Here is a 23054-nt window from a genome sequence, read left to right on the forward strand (position 1 = left end):
AGATTCTCCCTAGACTAGGTGAATGTGAGGGGAAATAGGTCTGTTTTCAGCAACCAATCTCTGAGCTAAGAATCTCCCACCACCTGCTGCTTCTAATACTCTGAAACTCCTGCTCCTGCTAGCTTTCCGGGGAAGTGAGGCGAAAACTGGAAGGGAGGGGAAGAAGGTTGGTGAGAGCAAGAGGCGGGGAGTGAGGAATGGGAGGCAGGAGGAGGCGTGGCCCAGCTTGAGGCCGTCGGGATAAATACTGAGAACTGGGTGCGGGGTGCAGAGAACTCCGGTGGAACGCGCGAGCCGAGCAGCACCGAGGACAGCGCCCGCAGCCCCCGCGCCCAGCTGCAGCTTGGATTCGCACTCACTGAGGTCCCCGCTCACCCCACTCTCTCGGACACATTCACGCCCACTCATCCATACCCGCAGACACACTCCCAGCTGTACGATGGCAGAATCCCACCTGCAATCATCCCTGATCACAGCCTCACAGTTTTTCGAGATCTGGCTTCATTACGACGCTGATGGTGATTATCTGCCTTTTTTAACTATTTCCAGACCCGTGTGCATTCGTCTTCCCACTCTCTCTCTCCTCCCTTTCTCCCTCCTTTCTATTCTCTACTCCTGCTCCCCCACCCCCAGACCTCACCTAATCTTAGCAACCCGGACTGGCAACGTGAAACTTTACACTGCTTCTCTATGATCCCCCAAACTTAAACTTTTGGCTTTCCAGGAATGGTAATAGTAGAAGACAGAAAGCAGGGATTCTGGAACCCTGCCCCCCAAAGTTTCTATGGCTGCGTTCAGCACCTAACCATCTTCCTTTGTCCTCAGTGGATCTAAAGTTTGACAACCGGGAGGAGAGCCGAGTTTGTACCCTCAGCTGGTTAATCAATGTAGAGCCTATCAGGTCGCCAGAAAGACAGCTGTCTTGGAAAGTAAATGGGAAAGAAAGTCGGATGAGGTATCTGACACCTGCGTGCCTCTTTGTCTTTGCAGGAAGTGGTTACCTGGAGGGAATGGAGCTGCAGAACTTGATCCAGGAGCTCCAGCAGGCTCGAAAGAAGGCTGGATTGGTACGTTCAAGTTTGTGAAGGAAGAGAAAGACCTTCGGCTCTAAAACATAAACATTCTTGTGTTTTCATAGGGAGCCAGCGGGGTCTAATGCTTTCCAGGAAATGTAAACGTTTATAGGCTAAAAAAGAGTAAAAGAAAATAAAATTTTTTTAAAAAACGCCTTTCCAATTGCATAGAGAAAAGGAAAGCGGGGAGGGATAGAGAAAGCAGGGAAGGGGGGATTTCCTAACGGGGAAAACCTTACAGTCTAAAATCAGAGCTTTAAAAATAAATACTTTATCACTGTACCGCTTTTATACCTCCTAAAATGAAAGTGTGGGTGCATGAAATCCTGCCCAGATAACCACCTCTCCCGTTGAGTTCGGTTAGGTAATTTTTAACTTCTCTTTTACTGTGTGAGAAGCAGAGGGGTAGAAATGCGTTTCTGCCCCTTGGTGGTCAGGAAACAGATCTGCAGGTTATGAATCTGATTCTATTGCCAGTTAGGATGGTTGTGATGTTGATTTTGTTGCGGAGATGAGTAAACCTCTTGCCTTGACTCTCCTCACTTTAGCACTTTGCTCCGTTTAGCAAGACAAAGTCTCCATTTCAGTGAAAAGGCTAGAAACTCCAAAATCGGAGAAGTAAAAAGTAAAATAAAGAATTGCATATGATACAAAACAAGAAAGAAATCCTCTGATGGTAAATAATGGTGTTTTGAAATGAGCGAGTTTTTTTTTTTATTTATTTAAACCATTAGTTAATTAAACAAATGAACATTCTTACTAATTATAAGTGGTTTTTGGAGGACATTAACTAGCCAGTTTAGAAAAATGTTTTCAGCATAAAAAGATATACCCACCCTTCACACAGATGAGATGGCTGTATAGAAGAAAATAGGTTAAGGATTTTATTTATCTGTTAGGATTTTCTGTAAGATTGCCTTTCAAAAGGTAGTGTTGGATTTGCCCTAATTTAAATGTTTATAGCCTTTCTTTTTTTTTTTTTACTACAGTGACAATGACATTTTTTCATTATGAGTGATATACTTATCTGTACATATTATATAGCAAATCACCACCTCCAGTAATGAGTAATATGTATATATATAATTGATTGATAGTATTTTTTTTTGTTCTATCTAAGTTGGAAATTGTGTAATACTTATCCCTGTATAACATCTTACAAAGAATCCTAGAGGGCTCTAAATGTATTCTAATGCATTATAGAACTATCAATTGATAAAATCATTGGCCAAATTGACTTTAAACCAGATTGTGCTCAAGGAATTGTTTTACCCTAACTTAACATAATGTAAATCTGAAAGTATAATAGAATGAGATCTAACAAAAAATGTTTTATATACTCCCCCTTCTTCCCATCTTCTATGTAAATAAATATACATAGTACTGTCATTACACTTCTATGGATCTTTGGATAATTAAATAGAAGCAATTCTTGTCCTCATTTAAAAATCTATATTTAAAATATGTGGTTGGAAAGTCTTAATTTCCATAAAATTGAGAATTAAACTTGAAAGATGCCTCCATCAGCTAGGAGTTATTTTAATTTTTCCAGAAGTAATTTTAATATTGAGATTTATTTTAGTCTTAGAAATTCTCATGAGTTCTATACATCTTTTATGATTTTTTGCCCTGTTTTAGTATTTGTACCTTTTTGTAAATAATGCCCTTGTGTTAGAGCTTTAGAAATTTTAGAGCCTTTTTTTAAATGACTAATGCGTGTTGCTACAATTATTTTATTATAACCCAATAGTACTAAATTTGAGCACAAGCATGAGATTTTATCTAGGTTCCCTGTACTTCAGTCCCTGTACTTGAAGTCCTTAATTATGTGGGCTTTGAATAGTTAAAATCTAACTCAAGACCTGGATTGAGAAGCTCATCTGCTCAACCTGTTTCACTATACCATTGGCCCCATTACAATAAGCTTACTTTTACATATTTTTATCTCTCTTTAGACACCAAGATTGACCCAAATCTTTGCATTTCTAACTATAGGATAACGGATTTCATTGCACTAATGGAAACATTTTTTAGCTTCTTATATTAATAATGTAGAATTTCAAAATTTTCACTAAGTGAATACAGCATCAATGAAATATAACAATACCATAAATTTCTGAAACTATTTTTTCCACTAATATAGTATTTAGCCTTTAAATTTGCATTCATTTTTATACATGTTTAATTGGTGATGATTATTATATGCTTTGCATCCTTTAAAAAATAGATTTTGGCACAATTGTCACCCAGAAATTTCACAAACTGAATGTGAAGATTGCCAGTTAAACTAGTAGCATTACATAGTTTTAATATTTAAGAATGAATTCTTTGGTTTTTTTGTTTACTTTAAGTTATATGTTTAAAAATATAAGGACTGACTATTCCACTATTGTCATAGGATAAACGTTTTTTTCTTGCAATTATCCCTGTAACAAAACGTAATCATATAAATTTCAATTTACCTACAACAGAGTTTTTTTAAGTTTAAAATATAATTAAATTGTTCAGTTACAAGATATTACCTTAATTATACTAAAGATATTTACATTGATTTCAAAAAGATTTTCTAAGTACTATTGGTAATGACATTTAGCCCCAAAATAGCACTTAAATTATATCAACCTATCCACTAATGATGTTTAGCCTCAATATAGCCCTTAAATTACATTAATTTACCTATCCCCAGAGCAAACGTGTTGTCAGTAACCACCATATTGCTAGTTATGATGAAACTTGAGACCTTAATTTGCTTTCCCAAGGACATAGAAAGGGGCATTAGTAAGGGCTGACCTATTTTAAATAGGTTCAGTTAATGCAACAGGGCTATTTTAAATGGGCTATGTTAGAGACCCAAGGGTAAAAATTGAACTTCCTGAATGCTAGCTCTATGTTCAGATCACTACTTTATAGTCCATAGCTTTCTAATCTGTCAATATGTAAAACAGATTATATAATTAATACAACATATTTAAAAACAAGTCGAATACAAAGAAAGCATTCACTTTGTCACTCTTGGGCATTTTATTGTACTAAAATACATGGGAGAAAGAACATAACCTTAGAAATAAATGGAAACAAAGTAACCCTGGAAAACTGTTCCTCAAGTTACTCTGGAGACAAAGATCTTAAGCGTATAAACAATGGCATAAAGTAAGGTCATCAACATTGTCTGTGATGAAAATTCAGATTTGTCAAGTTACTGTTTTACCTAAGAGTTATTTTTCTGATATTCAATGTTTTAACTTATTTAGCCAATGAATGCTTCTTTCATACTGGAAACATTCCTTGCTTACAAAGTGAATACTTTTCAACATTCACATTTTTTACTATCCAAAGCAAAATCACATATTACTACTCTCCATGGAAAAAAAATTACTGTAGAATAAGGAACCTGTAACAGGAAAAAAATCATGCAATAATATAAAAGAAACTTTACTGAACAAATAATACTTAAGGTCTATTAACAGTGTTCATTTCCTAAATGGTATTAATTGAATGATTCTAAATACATTGTCAAAGAATTTCAAAACCTTAATAGAGATCAGTTGTAGTGATTGAAAAATAATGATCATAAATTTCATTTGAAACTAATAAATACCATATATTAGTTATATCTTTAATTTGCATAACAGTTCATCAGCATGCATAATTCCAAATGGTTTCCATTTTGGTTTTCCTGTAAAGTAAGTAATATTAACAGATCACGAGCATAATTGTGTATTTTTACACAATTTTTAATAATTTTTTATTGTGTATTTTTTACACTGCTTTTTTATAATTTTAGGAATTATCACCTGAGATGAAAACTTTTGTGGATCAGTATGGGCAGAGAGATGATGGAAAAATAGGAATTGTAGAGGTAAGGAACTTAAATGTTTGTCTGATTTAATAAATGAGCTTACTTTTGAGGTTGTATCCAAGTCAAATATGTCATAGAAAGACTAATTCAGAAGGGTATATTTTACCTAAGTAATGTGTTACTGATTATTTATATATATAAATAGAAGTAAACAGACCTATGAGTTTTTGCCTTAAACAGAGCTTAAATTTAATACATTATGAAACTGAGACCCTGGAGAGATGAAATGACTTGCCTCTGGTCATGCAGCTGTTTGCTGACACAAGTGTGGTTAGATAAACAAATCCCCAACTTCAGGATGAGTACCCACCACATTACATTACCAAGCATCAGCTCAGTAAAGTGCCTGAGTATTTGATTCACTCGTGTATCTTAGCTTTTAGCAAAGTAGACATTTCTGTTAAAATATAATATATGACCGGCGCCGTGGCTTAACAGGCTAATCCTCCACCTTGCGGCGCCAGCACACTGGGTTCTAGTCCCGGTTGGGGCGCCGGATTCTATCCTGGTTGCCCCTCTTTCAGGCCAGCTCTCTGCTATGGCCCGGGAAGGCAGTGGAGGATGGCCCAAGTCCTTGGGCCCTGCACCCGCATGGGAGACCAGGAGAAGCACCTGGCTCCTGGCTTTGGATCAGCGCGATGCGCAGGCCGCAGCGGCCATTGGAGGGTGAACCAACGGCAAAAAGGAAGACCTTTCTCTCTGTCTCTCTCTCTCACTGTCCACTCTGCCTGTCAAAATATTTATATATAAAAAATATGAAATGTTTGCAGGTCTATGACAATGTCACAGTAAAATGCTATATCCTGGTTTTGGCAATCTATTTTAAATCTACAGATAGCCTTGGAACTTCACTAAAGTGAATGGATATTTTATGATGTGTCCATAGGTACATTTTTCTTTTGAGTCTCTAAAAGTGAAGATAATGGGTGTCAAATCTTTGACAATGACTTTTCCGAAGGAAAACAACTTCTTTTTGTTTGTGAATCAAGAAGCAAACTTTGGTTATGCATTAATTCTGCATTTCAGTTTTGTGAAAAAAGTTGCTCCCCTTACTTCTAGTTTTCCAAAATCTAGTGGTATCTTGAATTTTTTCTTTAATTCTGCAATTTATTAAAGAAGTTGAGTGCAAGCTCTTGTCTAGAAAAATTAATAAAGTCATATTTTAAAAATATGCCAAATTATAAGCATAATTCTATTCTTCTTGTAGCATTCTCAGTGTATTAGATCGTGAAGTATTCTCTCAACAACATTTGGTCATAATTTACCTATGATTAAGAGGAATAACCTGGTTTTCAAATAATTGATCTTATGAGGACACTTGTGATGCCAATGTTAAATATACTTACGTTTCAACACCTTCTACAAATAGAATTAAGAGAGGGCATACTATTATTATCTTTGTAATTAAAAATTTTCCCAGGAGTATGCACTTTCCACTTTGCCCATGTGTAACTCATTACTATATAAGTAGATAAATTAATAGTAATGGGACTTATAAACTGACATGGAGGACAGCTAATCAAGATATGAAATCAAGAACAAAAAATTTAAAATGAATATAAATAAAATAAAGTAAATCTAATTCTTCAAAACTAGTCTGGAAATCTGACATCAGTGAAATTACAGATTGGCTATTTCAGTTTGGCATACTTTGGAATTCTAGTAGAGGAAAGACTGTTATGTTATATATGACATATTTCACCTTGGAGGACTTCAATGGTTTCAGCTATTTATTTTAGTTCATTTCTTCAGAGACAACGAGGGTTGTGCAATTAAAAGTACGGATCAGTTCACAAGGATTTTATATTTTCAAAAGGACAAAATAGATGAACATTTGAAGTCAGGTTCTATTATTACATATATTTTAGTCATTTATGACTTTTTATTGAGGTCTAATTTTAAGGAGAGATTAGAGGGTCACATAGCAGATGCATTGTTTCAGAGGTGTGATGCCAAAAATTTCCCCATAAGTTTGGGATGAGAAGCTATTACAGGAAAGAAAGGGGTTTCTGTTTTAGCAAAGAGAAGTAAGATGAGTATAGGTGACAGAATAAGACAAAGAAGGTAATAAAGGCTGAAAAGAAGATCTGAGGAAAATTTACAGCAACAATATTAAGAAAAAAAATTTGCATGTTATTATACAATTTACAAAGTGTCAGTAATTATGCCTCATCTGCACTTCCAAGTAGCCATATCACGATTTATACCTCTAATGGGGTTGCCCTTTGTGTGTACACTTCTCACATCTAGTACTTAGGTTTGTCACTGTATTTCTCTTGCTTTGAAGCTGTCAGGAAAAAAAAAAAATCATTATCTGCGTCTCTGTAAGGCTCTTACTAGTGGTGACTGTGAATCCTCAGCAGCCATTTCCGTTCATAGCATTTAGTAGCTAGATGAGAAAGAGCAAAGGATTTCAACCAACTGTAAACCTTAAGGCAAAGGCTTCATATCTGCTAGAAACAGAAGGAATACTTAAAGACCCCTATTGTGGTTTGAGTTCCCAGGGAAGCATATCTAAGTAAAAGAATAGCAATGAGGAGGTTAACTCAAATTAGCAAGAATTCATGTGCTCACTACCTGTAGAAGGGAAGTGAAGAGAATAGGATTGGGAAGAGGAAGGAGCTAGGGTATGATATAGTCTCATTGGAGACCTCAACTGTCCTACAGTTTGCTCCGAAGAAGGGGTGACCCTTCAGAGATACCTAATTTTTGAATAAGAGGGTTGGTCTTTTGATACATGTGGATCAGTTCTAGAATTCAGTCTCCTTGGAGACACAGCTGCCTTCAGCCCAAGCAATTTCTCAAGCGGGTGGTTAGCACACAGCAACACACCCCACACCTGAAAGGAAATCACAATGCCTACTACAACCCCATCCAAAGCTCAGTAATAAGTTGTTCAAATTTTCTCCAAACAATTTTACTTACATTTATTTACAGCCTAACATTGACTCTAGACACATAATCGCAAGCCTTCCTTCATTGCTTCAATAAAGTATACACTGAAATTTGTGTAGCTGCTGGGCAAAGAAACAGAAAATAAGATGTAGATTTTATCCTCGAGTTGTGTATAGACTAGTAAATGAGGTAAGAAGTAGAAATAAAGTTTTGCTTCCATACTTTCAAAGCAAGCAGCAAAATTTCATAAGAGCATCTCTGAGGGATTTGTCTGCAGTCACAGCTATTGGCCTTCCACTTATACCCTTGATAATCTTCACTCTCTTCTGCAACCTATAAAAGGTGTAGGGAGTTCATAAAAAAGCAGGCAGGCAGCCCAGAAAACAAAAAATCACCCACAATCTAAGAAAAGGCAATAGTGGCTACTCCTCTGGACAACAGTGAGTTACAAATCTGAGGCTAAAGCAGCCCTTCTTAACATCTTCCATAAAAGACCTTTGGCACATTGCAAGCAGGTCTTAGATGCTACAGCTGGAGAATTAAGGAGCCCTGAAGTTTTTTTAAAAGATTTATTTATTTGAAAGTCAGAGTTACACAGAGAGAGAAGAGGCAGTGACAGAGAGAGAGAGGTCTTCCATCTGCTGGTTCACTCCTAAATTGGCCGCAATGGCCAGTGCTGTGCTGATCCGAAGCCAGGAGATTCCTCCAGGTCTTCCCACATGGGTGCAGGGGCCCAAGGACTTGGGCCATCCTCTAGTGCTTTCCCAGGCCATAGCAGAGAGCTGGATGGGAAGTGGAGCAGCCAGGACTTGAACCAGTGCTCATATGGGATGCCAGCACAGCAGGTGGCTGCTTTACCCACTACGCCACAGCACCAGCCCCTCAGGTAGGTATTTTTCATGAAGTAGAACTATTGACCAATCCACAAGGATTTCTTCAGGAGTGTGAGTATAATATGCTGGGCACCACTCCAGACATTCACAGGAGGCAAACCAGAAATATTTTCTACCTTCTTGAAATGAATGTTCAAGGGGGAGGTTCATCCAAACTTATTAAGTAGTATCTGACAAAGATACATACAAATAAATAAAGGAAGAATTAGTATTATTTATGTCCTGTTTACTAAATTAATGCTTATACTAATACACAACCATGATATAACATGGCCAAATACTCAGTATCATGCAGAGTTTTCTAAAATATTTACTTGCCAGCCGGATCCATTAGTCAATCTGTGCTTTGAAGTTTCTGTTCTAACATATTTTCCCCCTCTTGAGACCTAAGCTTTTTATTTTATTCTGTTTGTTCCTTTCTCCCTCCTGAATCATTCTTTCTTTCCTTCCTATGTCTTTTGGAGTTTTTGATAAAAACACCCTCCAGTACCTCTACAAGACACTATTATTAAAGGCAAGTCAGAGCTCTACCAAAGGCTTGGGGGCATGATGCTTCTCCCTCCACCAAAGACCCTCTCCCATCCCAATCCTTTGCTGTCCTTTCTCCGAGTTTTTCTCTCCCTCTTAGCTTTGGGTATAAACCTACTCTCTAGGCCTGAGTTACCTGGTATCCGGCTACCTATTGAGAACGATTTTTAGCTACTTTTCACTAGTATCCCATGTGCAAGGAGGAAAGGGGTCTCTATAAGAAGATGGTGTTCTAATGTTCCATGACTGGGAACACTGTCTATCATGCCCAGACTATCTTGATGTCACATATAAAAATCTCCAACAAACGCATATTTGCAGTCCAAGATTAAAGAAGAGACCAAATCATTCTATTATTATTTTGGTTTTTTTTTTAATTATTATTTGACAGAGAGAAAGATCTTCCTTCCGTTGGTTCACCGCCCCCCCCCAATGGCCGCCACGGCCAGAACTATGCCAATCCAAAACCAGGAGCCAGGTGCTTCCTCCTGGTCTCCCATGCAGGTACAGGTGCCCAAGCACTTGGGCCATCCTCCACTGCCTTTCCAGGCCACAGCAGAGAGCTGGACTGGAAAAGGAGCAACCAGGACTAGAACCCGGCATCCATATGGGATGCCGGCGCCATAGGTGGAGGATTAACCAAGTTAGCCATGGCACCAGCCCCTCTATTATTATTTTCAATAAACATGTTATTAACTTAATTTTCTAATAATCATCAAATTAAACTGATTTTCAATTTGTGCCAATCACCAGGCCATGTCATTCAGTTTCTGATCCTTAGCATCCTCAATTGAACTATTTGGACTTGAAATTAAATTGAATTACAGTATTTCTGGAGGATAGGATTTTATGATTCAAGAATTCAAATGAATTAAAGAAAATAAGAGGTCACAGAACTGTATCACAATTTTAATAAGAGACCTAGAAAATGCATATGCACACATATACAGAGCCATGATCTAAATGTGTTTATGGATCAAAATCTAATCATATTTTGAAAATTACTGGCAAATACTATACCCCTACTTTCTCCTTTTAGGTATATTATCATCTAATCACACTATTGGCTTTTTTTAAAATAAAAAAAAATATTTTAATTGGGTCAAACTAAACATTCTAAGATATTTGTGCCACTTTCCAGTTTTAGTCTCACTCCTAATATGTAGTGCTTATAAACTGAATGGTTTAATTTGAGGCATTGTTTCAAACATAGAAATAAGTTGAAACATATTTTATAGGCTTAAAGAAGATGAGATTATTTCCTTATAAGGTAGAGTGATGTTTTATATTAAATTTTAGATTTTTGAATGGATCTTAAAAGAAGGAAATTTGTAAAACTAGATGTGTTAATCTTTTATGTAACATTGTAGAGTTTTTAAAACTCATATAGACTTGAAGGTTGATCTAGATTATAGGTTTTTAACATAAAATCCAGGGATGACGACCTATCCCTCTGCTTCTGGGAATTCATCGGCTTCCAGAAATTGGATGAAATGTAATGGGGGTAAGTTCATTCCTTGATGCAGAGATGCAGTGATTCCAACAGAAGGCATTTCTGACTCAGTACAGTTGAGAAACACTGGTTTCTATTTCAGCTCCTTATTTTAGTGAAGAGGCTACTGAGGTCCAGAAATGGCAGAGGGAGTAGCAGCCACGCCAGAAATAGAACTCACGTCTGCAGTGGGGCTATCAGTCCAGCTCTCTCCTCTGTACGCAACACATAGATCATGCTAGTCTGAAAACGGGATCAGGAACACTTTTATTCTTAAAAAAAAAAAAAAGAAGAGTGTTGAATTTATGAAATGAGATTGAAGGGGAACTGTTAGAGTCGTGCTGTGATGTTAAAAACTTAATCCAGGCCAGCACCATGGCTCAATAGGCTAATCCTCTGCCTGTGGTGCCCGCACACCAGGTTCTAGTCCCAGTCGGGGCGCCGGATTCTGTCCCGGTTGCCCCTCTTCCAGGCCAGCTCTCTGCTGTGGCCCAGGAGGGCAGTGGAGCATGGCCCAAGTGCTTGGGCCCTGCACCCCATGGGAGACCAGAAGCACCTGGCTCCTGGCTTCGGATCAGTGTGGTGCTCCAGCCGCAGCACGCCGGCTGCAGCGGCCACTGGGGGGTGAACCAACAAAAAAGGAAGACCTTTCTCTCTGTCTCTCTCTCACTGTCCACTCTGCCTGTCAAAAAAAACAAAAAACAAACAAACAAAAAAAAAACAAAAACTAAAAACTTAGTCCAGGCCCTGGGTTCAAGCAATGGATGTCCTGTTAGCAGAAACCAAAAATTTGGAAGCGACTTTTCTGTTAGTGTTTGATTTCCCACTTGTCATTGTGGACTGTCTTTTCTATGTCTTTCCACTGATTCACAATCATCTTCAGTTTATCTTCGTTCACATCTCATAGTAGAATTTCCCCTCAGACTTAGAAATGCAATTTTTCTTTCCTTGCTTCTCCTACATTCATATTTCTCACAGGATATTTCATTTCATAAGAAATTTACTGGCTCCACATATGTCCTTCCAGGCACTTTGGAATCTGTGGCACAGATCAAGGGAAGGGTTCTGGGCAACAAGATGAACCTGCTTGTAGCCCAGCAGGACAGATGTTGGTCCCATTTGAGCACATACCTGCTGCTGCCACCTCACTAGCAGGAAAACCAAGCCTTCCAGAGCCCACAAGCTTTGGAAAACATGATGGCACTTTGTCAGAACAACGTATCAGCCAGAGGAAGTTGATGCTGATGTTCTTCCCCTCCTGCTTTTCCTAGGGAAGATGCTGAAGACAAACTAAGCACCAGGTGATGACAGAGACTTGTTTTCAAGCCCCTTGCAAACACTCTTTTTCTCAATCTCTTCCAGTTGGCCCATGTATTACCCACAGAAGAGAATTTCTTGCTGCTTTTCCGGTGCCAGCAGCTGAAGTCCTGTGAGGAATTCATGAAGGTATAAGAAAGTTGTCACTTTCAGAAACTGTGGAAATTAGGAAAATAAATGATTTTTTAATGTGTTTGGTTTTCCTTATCCAAAATTACTTACAGACATGGAGAAAATATGATACTGATCACAGTGGCTTCATAGAAACTGAGGAACTTAAGGTAAGCAAATAAAAACTTGGGCTACTTTTTTTCCCCTTTCAAATATAATTATGAACTGCTAAGAACTTCATAGCTTTTTAAAAAACCTCCCACTGAAGAAACTAATGTTGAGCAATGGCATTTTCACCCACTCTTCCACATCATTAATGAAGTAGCAGATCAAAAAAGAGATTTTAAGTGCTTCTTAAAACTCTGTTCAGTAAAACAAAAAAAAAGTATCATTTCTCTGGTGTATACAAATTGTTATATAAGACAGATAGCCACAGAACCACATAAAAGCCCAATAAGCCATTTCTTTCATTGAAATTTTATTTTACAAATTAAACACCTGTATAAACATTTCTCTTTCAAACATTTCTCTTTCAAAAAAGACAAAGAACAAATTATTGTACACTTACTGTATGCCAACTACTCTGTTTATAATCTTACATAGATTAGTAATACCCCAGTGATGAAAATGGTTCAGAGATATTTAGTGATCTTCTGAGGGCCACACAACCCACTGCCTCTGAACAATAAAAATAACAACCAAACCCTAATGTAATCAAACTTTTGAAAAACTGCAACTTTGAAAATGAATTTACCAATTCATGTCATATGAGGTACAAACAGTTAAGTATAAAAGGAGGAGAAGGCAAAGACAATCTGAAATAAGGTCTCACCTTGCATTAAATCTCTACAATGTTCTTGTTTGTTCTATCTTTAATACTGGAGTGACAATACCTTCCTCTCAGATGTACTGTGGCATTCAGGCAATATGTTGTACATGAAAGATTTTGTGAAATTCAAGACACAGTAAATTATATTATTAATGAACTCAATTTTCTAACCTTTCAGACATATGGATGTATCTTTCATCTCATTTCCTTTATTCAGCCCAAGACATTTCAGACCAAAAGTTTCGGTTTTCTCTAACTTCAGAATATAAGCAGTTAACAGGGAAGCAAGTTGATATTTGTTGAGCACCTACTTTATGGCAGGCACAGTACTTGGTGCTCGAAATGTATATTTACAATTAATCTTCACAGAAGACTTTGCAATGCAAGTATGATCATTCCAAATATGCCAACAGGGAAACTGAAGTTCAGATAGATTCAAAATTTGTTCAAGGTTACAGACTACAAAGGAAGAGAACATAGATTTGGACCTACAATACCTAATAATACTAAATAATGCTTTTTTCCTGTAACACTACATGCTTTCAAATTTCATTCATTGAGATCTACTGCTTCCACCACATGGGGAAACATGAATGTTTCCTAATCATAGTTTAACATAGTTTATCTCTAGATATTTCCTATTCAACTACAGTCTTGTAAAAGTGAAAACATTTTTAGCTTTTTAAAAAAAATTTATTCATTTTATTTATTTCAAGCATAGATAAACAAACAGCTAGAGGTTGCCAATCCATTGGTTCAGTGCTCACATGCCTGCAATAGCCAGGGCTGGGGCATAATGAAACCAGAAGCCAGAGATTCTATCTGGGTCTCCCACAAGGATGGCATGAATCTAAATACTTGAGCCTTCACCTGCTGCCTCCCAAAGTGTGCATTAGCAAGAATCTGGAATCGGGAGTAGAGCAAGTATGGAAGACCGGGCATTCTGACATTGCTGGTGTCCCAAACAATATCTTAACCACTAGGCCAAATGCCTGCCCCATAACATTTTCAATGTGAAGTCATTGAAAACAATGACTTTATAAACTTGCAGCTCAGCAATCTGGAGCCCACAAGGTGACAGAGCTTATTCTATTAGACACACACACAAAAAAAACTTTTAAAAATCCTTTCAAATTCATACTGAAAACCTAGCTCATTTCCAATACTGACCTCGAAATATTCTGTCTCCTCCTTTGTTCTAAATTTTGTTCTCAGAAAGAAATTCTAAATAGAAGTTCTCCTCCCTAGAGAATTCTGAAGATAAGTTGGCATTCTTCTTTAATGGATCTTTCAAAAAAGCTAATTTTAAGACCCATAATAGAGTAAAACACCGCTTGCTCTCAGACACGACTTTGAATCTCAGCGTCCCTAGGTTTCTCCCAGGCTATTTTTGTGACCACCATTTTAGTCTCTAATGAGGCTTTTTAACCCAATTAATCTCTGACAAAAGCCTCATAAGGCTCAAAAATAAAATTCACCCCCAACAGATAACTTTGAATTTTCCATGTTTCACTTTGGATTTGAAGTGGAATGTTTCAGGTGAAAATAAATTCATTAAACCAAGAAAAAGTCTCTTTCTTTCAAAAGAGTGAATGAATGGGTGCATTTCAGAAGGAGATAAACCACTGTTAAACCAAAGAAACCCAATCCTTCAACCATAACTGGGCACAGTATCTGCGAGTTTCCCATAATTACATTAAATCATTTTCAGAGAAAACAAAGGAGTTGCAAATGAACAGCACTAGATAAAATGAAAGACTATTCTATACTTAAGTACTTTCACTATCATTTATATGCCAAACCTTTGTAAAGCTTTTATTGATTTATGTCTCTTTAAAACAAAAAATGAAACTCAGCTCCAACTGTCAAGCTAAAAACCATCTTTTTTCTTCCTTCCCACATTAATCTCTATTCCAATGTGATTAACATACCCTTAAGGGGTTAGATGACATCATCTGTAGGCACCTGTTTTCATGTGAATGGTCAGCTGAGGCATTTTAACCAAAGTGTTTTGGACTACATTAAGTTTAAAAGCCACTGACTAGCCCTTTGGAGAAATGAGCTTCATACTGGCCATAAACTAATATACAAATACAGCCTGCGAGAACAGAAAGTGCATTTGAAATTAGAGGTATCTCTCCATCTGGTTTACTGATTATTTTTCAAGCATGTTACAGAGATATAGAGAAAGGCCCTCTGTGTCTTACAGAATAGTCACACAAAGACTTGTGCAGATATCAAGTAGAAAGGCATCCCTTGAGCTGGCTGGGTTTTAATGTTTTTATTCAGATTCTTATGTGGTGCATAATCCAGATAGTCCTTTTGTTGAAATCTGAAAAAATTCTATATAGCTCAGTCTCTGATGGAGCAAGTCAGTAAAAGTAAGATACTGTACCTGTCACTGGCACATTCATTGCCACAATGATTTAATATTGCATCTAGGGCCCTCTCCTCACCCAGTTCTACCCTCACAAAAAGGCTCTTTTTGTATTTCTTGAATGTTCTATTTCAAGTCAGGCTGAAGTGGAAGCAGACTATATGCATAATCGATGTCACTTATCTGAGTGTTCTTGATCTCAACAGAACTTTCTAAAGGATCTGCTGGAAAAAGCAAACAAGACGGTTGATGACACAAAATTAGCTGAGTATACAGACCTAATGGTAAGACTGATTGTGAAAAGACGGTAGCCAAGAGCTCATAAAATATTACTGTGTTCTTACTAATTCCTGAAGCTACACAGGATGAAATAAATAAACCATGATGTGGGCATCACATGCACACAGATATCATTTCATTTATAAAGCATGCTTACATCTTGTAATGCTGAGTTCTGCAGGCATTAAGTTCCAGGCTCAACATACGGGCATTGCCTCTCTTGTGGAGCTATATAATTTTTATCTATCAAAATATTACTTTTTTTCTTGAGAAATGAGGGCATATATCATTGAATTACATAATTTACAATTTGTAAGTTATATTATATATCACCCAAAATTCACTTTTTGTGGAGGTTCTGAATCTATTATTTATCTCCTAGATTAGAAAATGATAGGCTGTGTAAGAATTTAAACAAGCCTTCTAGCTATTTTATTCCTTAAGATACTTATAATGGATCCCCTTTCTTTCCATTTTTATTTCAGGCTATTATGCTGATGCTATCAGTGAGGAAGTCCAAATATAGCCTTAGCTTGATGCTATAGTAAATAGTTTAACCAAGATCTATTATAGAATATTGATAATAGAATCAAGAAAATTGCTTTATGCTTAGGCATCTTATGTGTTGAGAACAAATAAGCAAATAGATTAATGTGGTCTAAATACAATAAGCCAATTCACATGAAGTTAATTTGTTTCAAATAGGTGATATTTTCTTATTTTGACTCATTACAGGATTAAGACTTCCAGGAGATACATAAGGGTACTTTTAAAAGTTCATGGAAAATACATATTGTTAAAAAGCTATGTATTAGTTACAATTTTTTTTGCCCCCAATGAAATACTCTAGGGAATTTAGAAAATACCATGGAAAATGGAAACAAAAGATAGGTTGAGGGGCCGGCTCTGTGGCATAGCAGGTTAAGCTGCTGGCATCCCATATGTGTGCTGGTTCAGGACTCAGCTACTCCACTTCCAGTCCAGGTCCTGGCTGATAGCCTGGGAGGGCAGTGGAAGATGCCCCAAGTGCTTCGTCCTGCATTTGTGTGGGAGGTCCAGAAGACCTGAAGCTCCTGGCTTCAATCTGGCCCAGCCCCGGCCATTGTGGCCATTTAGGGGGTTGAACCAGCAGATGGAAGATCTCTCCCTCCCTCCCTCCCCACCCCTCTTTATGTGTCTTCTTCTCTCTTTGTAACTCTGATCTTCAAATAAATAATTCAATTTTTAAAGGAAAAAAAACATAAGTTGACTTTGGTAAAAGAGACATTTGAAACCCATGCAGAGTTTTTCAATAATGTATATTTTCCATGAACTTTTTAGAGACCCTGAATATATTTATAAATGCTTCAAGTATTGTGGGGAAACTGTGAATTCTTACAACTTGGATTCAAATAAATAACCCAAAAACCATAGTTGTGTATTATAAAAGCTGCTGTTTTGTTAGACTAATGAAGGAGTTAGAATTTGTCACTTTCCTGAGAAACAGTCTTACAAAGGACTTGATTGTAGTTGATGTAACTGAGGTTTACTTTCAACCTTAACCTACTTTCTGGGGATAAAAAAGCCACTAGGACTTCGTTATGCCTTATTCACGAAGCTGTGATAATTGTTTTAAAGATGGACTAATCTTGAGTTTCAAAATAACCAAAAATATCTTCATGGGGCCTCCTTAATTCTTCATCACATGTCCATTTACAATAACATTAGCAAACAAATGGGTAGATTTGCTTGCTATGTGCCACAATGGGCAGATATAAACTCTGATTACCTCTTGGGAAATGGACAATAACCTACATTTATCGATTTTCTATTTTGTTCCTACCTTAAGGGATATCTATTTAAAGTCAAATCTTCTTTCCAGGTAGAAATTTTAAGCAACCTTTCAAAAGCCACTCAAATGGGACTTTTCCCCTGTTGGACTGGCCCAGGATATCTGATTAAATGTCATAAACCAGTTCAAATTCAGGAAGCAAATTAATCAAGAACTAATTAAAATTTAAATATATATGTGGGGAAATATTTCCCTATGGGCACTAAACTGTGTGATCTACTTGTCCAGGATCTTGGTAGATAGTATGACAATATCAGAATTTATGACCTATTTAGTGTTCTTTTAATTCACATATTGTATATAAATATATTATATTTATACTACATTCTTCTAACAAGGCACTAATTGCTACTTTTAAAAATGTGGATGTTTCTCTAATAAGCATAAGTGTGTTCATGTCAGGTTGGGCCATGGTGCATGATGAGTATGTAAGTATAATGGAGAATTCCAAAGATTTACTGAATATGTAGTACCCGATTAAAAATTATGCAAGAATTCTATTTTCTAAGACTCTGTTCATGTTATCTGTATATTGCTTTTGTTTGTATTCTTTTGCTCCAAAGTTATGAAGTAAGTTAAATTTTATTGCCTTAACATTGTTTGGAGAGGTTTAGGAAGTGCCATGTACTGCAAATCTCCAGCCCTCTGATATCTGAACACACATACAGATATATTTGCAAGAAGAAGAAATGATGGTAGCTTTGAAGTCTAGCTAAGATCACTATTACTACTCTGTTTGGCTATTCCATGCTGTTCTGACACGCTTTGGCAATTAACTCAAGTTCCAAAATTAAAACGTTGCATTAAAAGTTTAAAAATGCTAGTTTCAAAAAGTTTTTATATGCATTTGATAATTCAAGCTGCTTTATTTTGAATGTACATGTCCTTCATTAAATAAATCATTCATCAATGGCTAGAATAATGTCATTCTGTCTTTCAGCTGAAACTATTTGATTCAAATAATGATGGGAAACTGGAATTAACTGAGATGGCCAGGTAAGTTTAGGAACTGTACATAAGTTCTTATAATAAACTGTTCTCTTTCCAAAAACCAATTTATTCATATGTTTTTGTTCCAAAAGGTTACTACCAGTGCAAGAGAATTTTCTTCTTAAATTTCAGGTATTTAATTTTTTTCTACAGCAAATAATACTTTCCTTGAAAAGATAGAATGTGAGATATTTGTCAAGGGAAATATGTTGAAATACAGTAAGAGCATTGTAACCTTTACTCTCTTCTCTGTCTCCTAGGGAATCAAAATGTGTGGGAAAGAGTTCAATAAGGCTTTTGAGTTATATGATCAGGTAAAACTTTGGTTTTTATCCTCTCTTTTTATTGTGATGAAAACAGCACATGATCTGCCCTCTTAACAAAATTTTAAGTGTAAAATATCGTATTGTTCACTATAGACAATGTTGTTCAGCAGATCTTTAGAACTAATTCATCTGCATAATTGAAACTTTATGCCTATTGATTAATAGCTCCCCTTCTTCTAGCACTAGCAATGACCATTGTATTTACAATTTGAGTTTAGCTATTGTACAAACATCATTTAAGTGAAATTTTGCAATACTTGTCCTTCTCTGACTAACTTATTCCACTTATCGTGTCTTCAAGTTTCATCTATATTGTCATATATTGCAAAAATGTCCATTCTTAAGGCTGAAAATACTCCTCTGTATGTGTATATGCATATATTACAATTTCTTCATTCATCTACTGGTGGGCATTTAGTTTGTTTCCACATCTTGGTTTTGTGAATAATGCTACAATACATATTGGAGTGCTAATATCTCTGAGATCCTGATTTCAAATCTACAGGTTAAATACCAAGAACTGAAATTGCTAAATCATATGGTAGTTCTGCTTTCAATTTGTTTAGGACTCTTAATTACTGTTTCTCATACTGCCTACACTATTTGGGATTCCCACCAATAATGTGCACCCCAACCAGTGTCTTAACAGCTGAGTCATATGCTCCATCCAGTTTATTCAAATCTCCACCAACATTTGTTTTATTTGTTTCATAATGTGCAATCTAAAAGCTATGAACTAATATTTAATTGTAGCTTCTTTTTAATTCCCTGACAGTCAGTGATATTGATCATCTTTCATATACCTGTTGGCAATCTGTATGTCCTCTATGGAAAAATGTCTATTCTAGTCATTAGTCCATGTTTTTCAATTGGATTATTAGGTATTTCACTAAAAACTATAGAGTTGTGTGAGTTCATTGTGCACCTTGGAAGTTAACACAGTATCTGATATATATAACTCGCAAATATTTTCTCTCTGTAGGTTGCTTTTTCCTTTTGTTGATTGTTCCTTTGCTGGGCAAAAGCTTTTTAGCTTGGTGTAGTCTCACTTGTCTATTTTTGTGTTTCTTGACTGTGCTTATGATTTCAGATCCACAAAATCATTGATAGGACCAATGTCATAGCGTTTTTCCCTGTTCTGTGAATTTTAAAGTTTCATGCCTTGCATTTAGATCTTTAATACATCTTGAGTTAATTCTTGTGTAAGTCTAAGGATCCAATTACATTCTTTTGCATATGATGTTCATTTTCCCAACACCATTTGCTGAAGGGATGATCCTTGGCCAAGTATCTGTTCACATGTAGACTGATTTCTGAGCTCCCTCTGCTGTTGCATTGGTCTGAGTGTCTGTATGCCAGAAACAATCAGGCAGCATAAGGCTTCAACCTTTATTCTTCTTTCTCAAATTTGTTATCTGGAGTCTTCTGTGGGATGAATGTTAGTATCATTTTTCTGTACCTATAAAAAGATGCCATGGGAATTTGGAAAGGGATCACATTGAATCTTTAGATTTCTTTGAGTAGTATGGACATTTAGTAATATTGACCTCTCCAGTCTGTAACACAGGATGTCTTTTCACAGGCCTGTGTCATTTTCAGTTTCTTTCAATGATACGGGTTGTAGTTTTCAGGATACAAGTCTTTCACCTCCCTAATTACCTTTATTCTTAAGTGTGTTACGAGCTTTTTGTTTTTTCTACTAAAAATACCAGAATGGAGCTTCCCAGAAAGGAAAAGGTTTATTGCAAGTCACAGTTTACAAGCTCACAGTTCTGAACCTGGCAGCACCATTAGCTTGGTGCCTGGAGAAGGCTGGCAGTAGCACAGGGGCTGCTAACAAATGATCACATGCTGAGCCAGGAAGCAGAGAGAAGCTAGGATAAACTCAGCATAAAGAAACAGTCCTCTGGCAAGAACCACACACACACACACACAGCTAAAGACCTCCCACTGGAACTCCATCATTAGACCAAGTCTCCACCCTGAATCCATCAACATTTAACATTAGGCCTTTAGAGTTTAGATATCTGCCTGAGTTTGGGAAACCAAGTCCCTGTTCAATCCATAACATTAAGTATTTGATTCTTTGGTGTACTATGTCTAATACTTTTGGAGTTTACTGTTAGTGTACAGAGACATAATTGGCTTTTGAAGTTTGGTATTTTGTCTTGCAACTTTACTGAGCTTATCTACTAATTCACAAGTTTTTTTTTTTCAGTCTCAGAATTTTCTTTATATATAAATCATGTTATCTGTAAATGGACAATTTTGTACCTCTTCCTTTTCCATTTGGATGCCTTAAAAGTTTGTTCTTATCTATAATTTGATTTTTGAGAATTTAGAAAATGCTCACTAGGGGAAAGTAAAAATCTCGGCTTCAGGTTCATATTGAAAGAAACATGGGCTTCAAAGTCATACAACTAATTCATTCTTTGCTAGGAAATGTATTATCATATGTCCTATATGATACAAAGCTTGATTCAGATCCCACACTGTGATTTATTGATTTTGAGACACAAAACTCCTTGGAGCCTCAATTTCTCATTGGTAAAGACATGGGCTCTCAATCAGCTGCCATTTTCTGCTGTGATATCAGGCCCCTCGCATCGTTTCCCCAGGCCTTGGCACCCATCCTCACCAGATGAATGTATTTATGATGACTTTCTTACATATTGTGACTTACTTTGTTACTCCCGTTTCAATAGGAGACAATACTGTTAACGCAAAATGTGAAGTATAAAAGTATTGCAAAATGTATAAGATACTTTATAAATGTGACATGAGTGAGAAACAACTCATTTTGTAACTTGGGAGCAGCTAAAGATTGTGAGGGCCTGACATACAGTATTTTGCATGGTTGGGCGATTTTCTGAGTACTCTAATGACTGGCAGTTTACTTCATTCCCTACCACCACTGTCCATAGAGTTGGTTGTTTGCTGTTTTCTCATCCCCCAGGATGGTAACGGGTACATAGATGAAAATGAACTGGATGCCTTACTGAAGGATCTGTGTGAGAAGAATAAACAGGTAATTCAGTTAACATGCCACTTACTTCGTAGGCAAAATTTATGGATCTATCTTGAAGCAACCACACATCCATTTTGGAAATCTATTTAAAATATTTACAGAGGAACAAAAGTACATTACATGTCTTGACTAGATTTGGTTCTGGCCTACATCAGTGTAACTATGATAAATAGTTTTAAGAAAACAACCTGTGACTATTCACATTTGTTTAAGTATTTAATCTAGCTCTTTTTTCTAAAACATTTTGTTAATTTAGAGGCACAGAGAGACATAAATACATGCACATACACACACACACAACTGCACACACACAGACAGAACTCCCATCTTATTGGTTCACTCTCCAACTGACTGCAATGGCCTGGTCTGGGCCAGGCCAAAGCCAGGAGTTGGAAACTCAATCCAGGTGGCAGGCACCCAATTACATGAGCTATCACCTGCTGCTTCCCAGCATCTACATTAGCGGGAAGCTGGAATAAAGAGCCAGAGCCCAGTGTGAACTCCAGGTACTCTGATATGGGATATGAGCATGGTAACCACTAGGCTAAATGCCTGCCCCTTCAGCTCTTTTTTTAATGGATTGATGTAACAAGGAAGTTTCATCTCACATTGTATCACTTGTCATTGGCTAATTAAATTCCTTAATGCCGTCTATGTTCTACACAGGAACTGGATATTAATAATATTCCAACATACAAGAAGAGCATAATGGCTTTGTCGGATGGAGGGAAGCTCTACCGAACAGATCTTGCTCTCATTCTTTGTGCTGGAGACAACTAGAGTTGGTGGCTACTTGCTAGTGACACATTGTATCTAAGAAATAACTGTGCATTATAAGGGAATAGGCTGTATTTTCTTTTATATCTGTAAATTTAACTGCATATAGATAATTATCCAGGATGTGTGGCACATTCTTTTCAGCTTGTTTCTATACTGTTTGTAATGTACAGTTTTTGTAACTATATGACTGAAAAAGAGAAAGTCTATGCTTAGGCCAGTCAGTACACCCAACTAAAACAAAAAGTAACCTACCATATTTCTGCTTTCATAAATACAGTTGGGCACTATGATTTCCCTAAGAATTCCACCAGAATTAATCTCTGAAATTCTAATCTTTGATGTATAAATGGACATTTGCTACTGAGTAAGAGAGTTATATATGACAAGCATTCTTATTTTAAATAATCGTAGGACTGTCCCACAAATGTATTTCAAAGTTATATTTC

The 23054-nt window shown here is 36.7% G+C and overlaps 1 protein-coding gene across 2 annotated transcripts; it reads left to right on the top strand.

The window, feature by feature from the left end:
- The first annotated feature begins 439 nt into the window (after positions 1-439).
- Positions 440-22608, top strand: CALB1 (calbindin 1). 2 transcript variants are annotated; one of them, XM_062188278.1, is made up of 11 exons: positions 440-518; positions 991-1067; positions 4858-4932; positions 12103-12186; positions 12282-12338; positions 15581-15658; positions 18425-18480; positions 18567-18606; positions 18735-18788; positions 21757-21828; positions 22495-22608. In XM_062188278.1, exons 1-11 carry the CDS (start codon positions 440-442, stop codon positions 22606-22608), a joined length of 786 nt encoding a protein of 261 aa, XP_062044262.1. The 2 variants fall into 2 exon arrangements, with proteins under 2 accessions (XP_062044262.1, XP_062044263.1); XM_062188279.1 differs by lacking the exon at positions 4858-4932.
- The last annotated feature ends 446 nt before the right edge of the window (positions 22609-23054 follow it).

This window comes from Lepus europaeus, chromosome 4 (assembly GCF_033115175.1).
Source record: "Lepus europaeus isolate LE1 chromosome 4, mLepTim1.pri, whole genome shotgun sequence".
Lineage (NCBI taxonomy): Eukaryota > Metazoa > Chordata > Mammalia > Lagomorpha > Leporidae > Lepus > Lepus europaeus.

What these genes read in the sequence shown, in the direction of transcription:
- CALB1 (XM_062188278.1), top strand. Translation starts at nt 440, where the DNA reads ATGGCAGAATCCCACCTGCAATCATCCCTGATCACAGCCTCACAGTTT. An exon ending in GAAAAATAGGAATTGTAGAG is followed by an intron (nt 4,933 to 12,102) that starts GTAAGGAACTTA and finishes AATCTCTTCCAG; the next exon opens with TTGGCCCATGTATTACCCAC. An exon ending in CTTTTGAGTTATATGATCAG is followed by an intron (nt 18,789 to 21,756) that starts GTAAAACTTTGG and finishes CTCATCCCCCAG; the next exon opens with GATGGTAACGGGTACATAGA.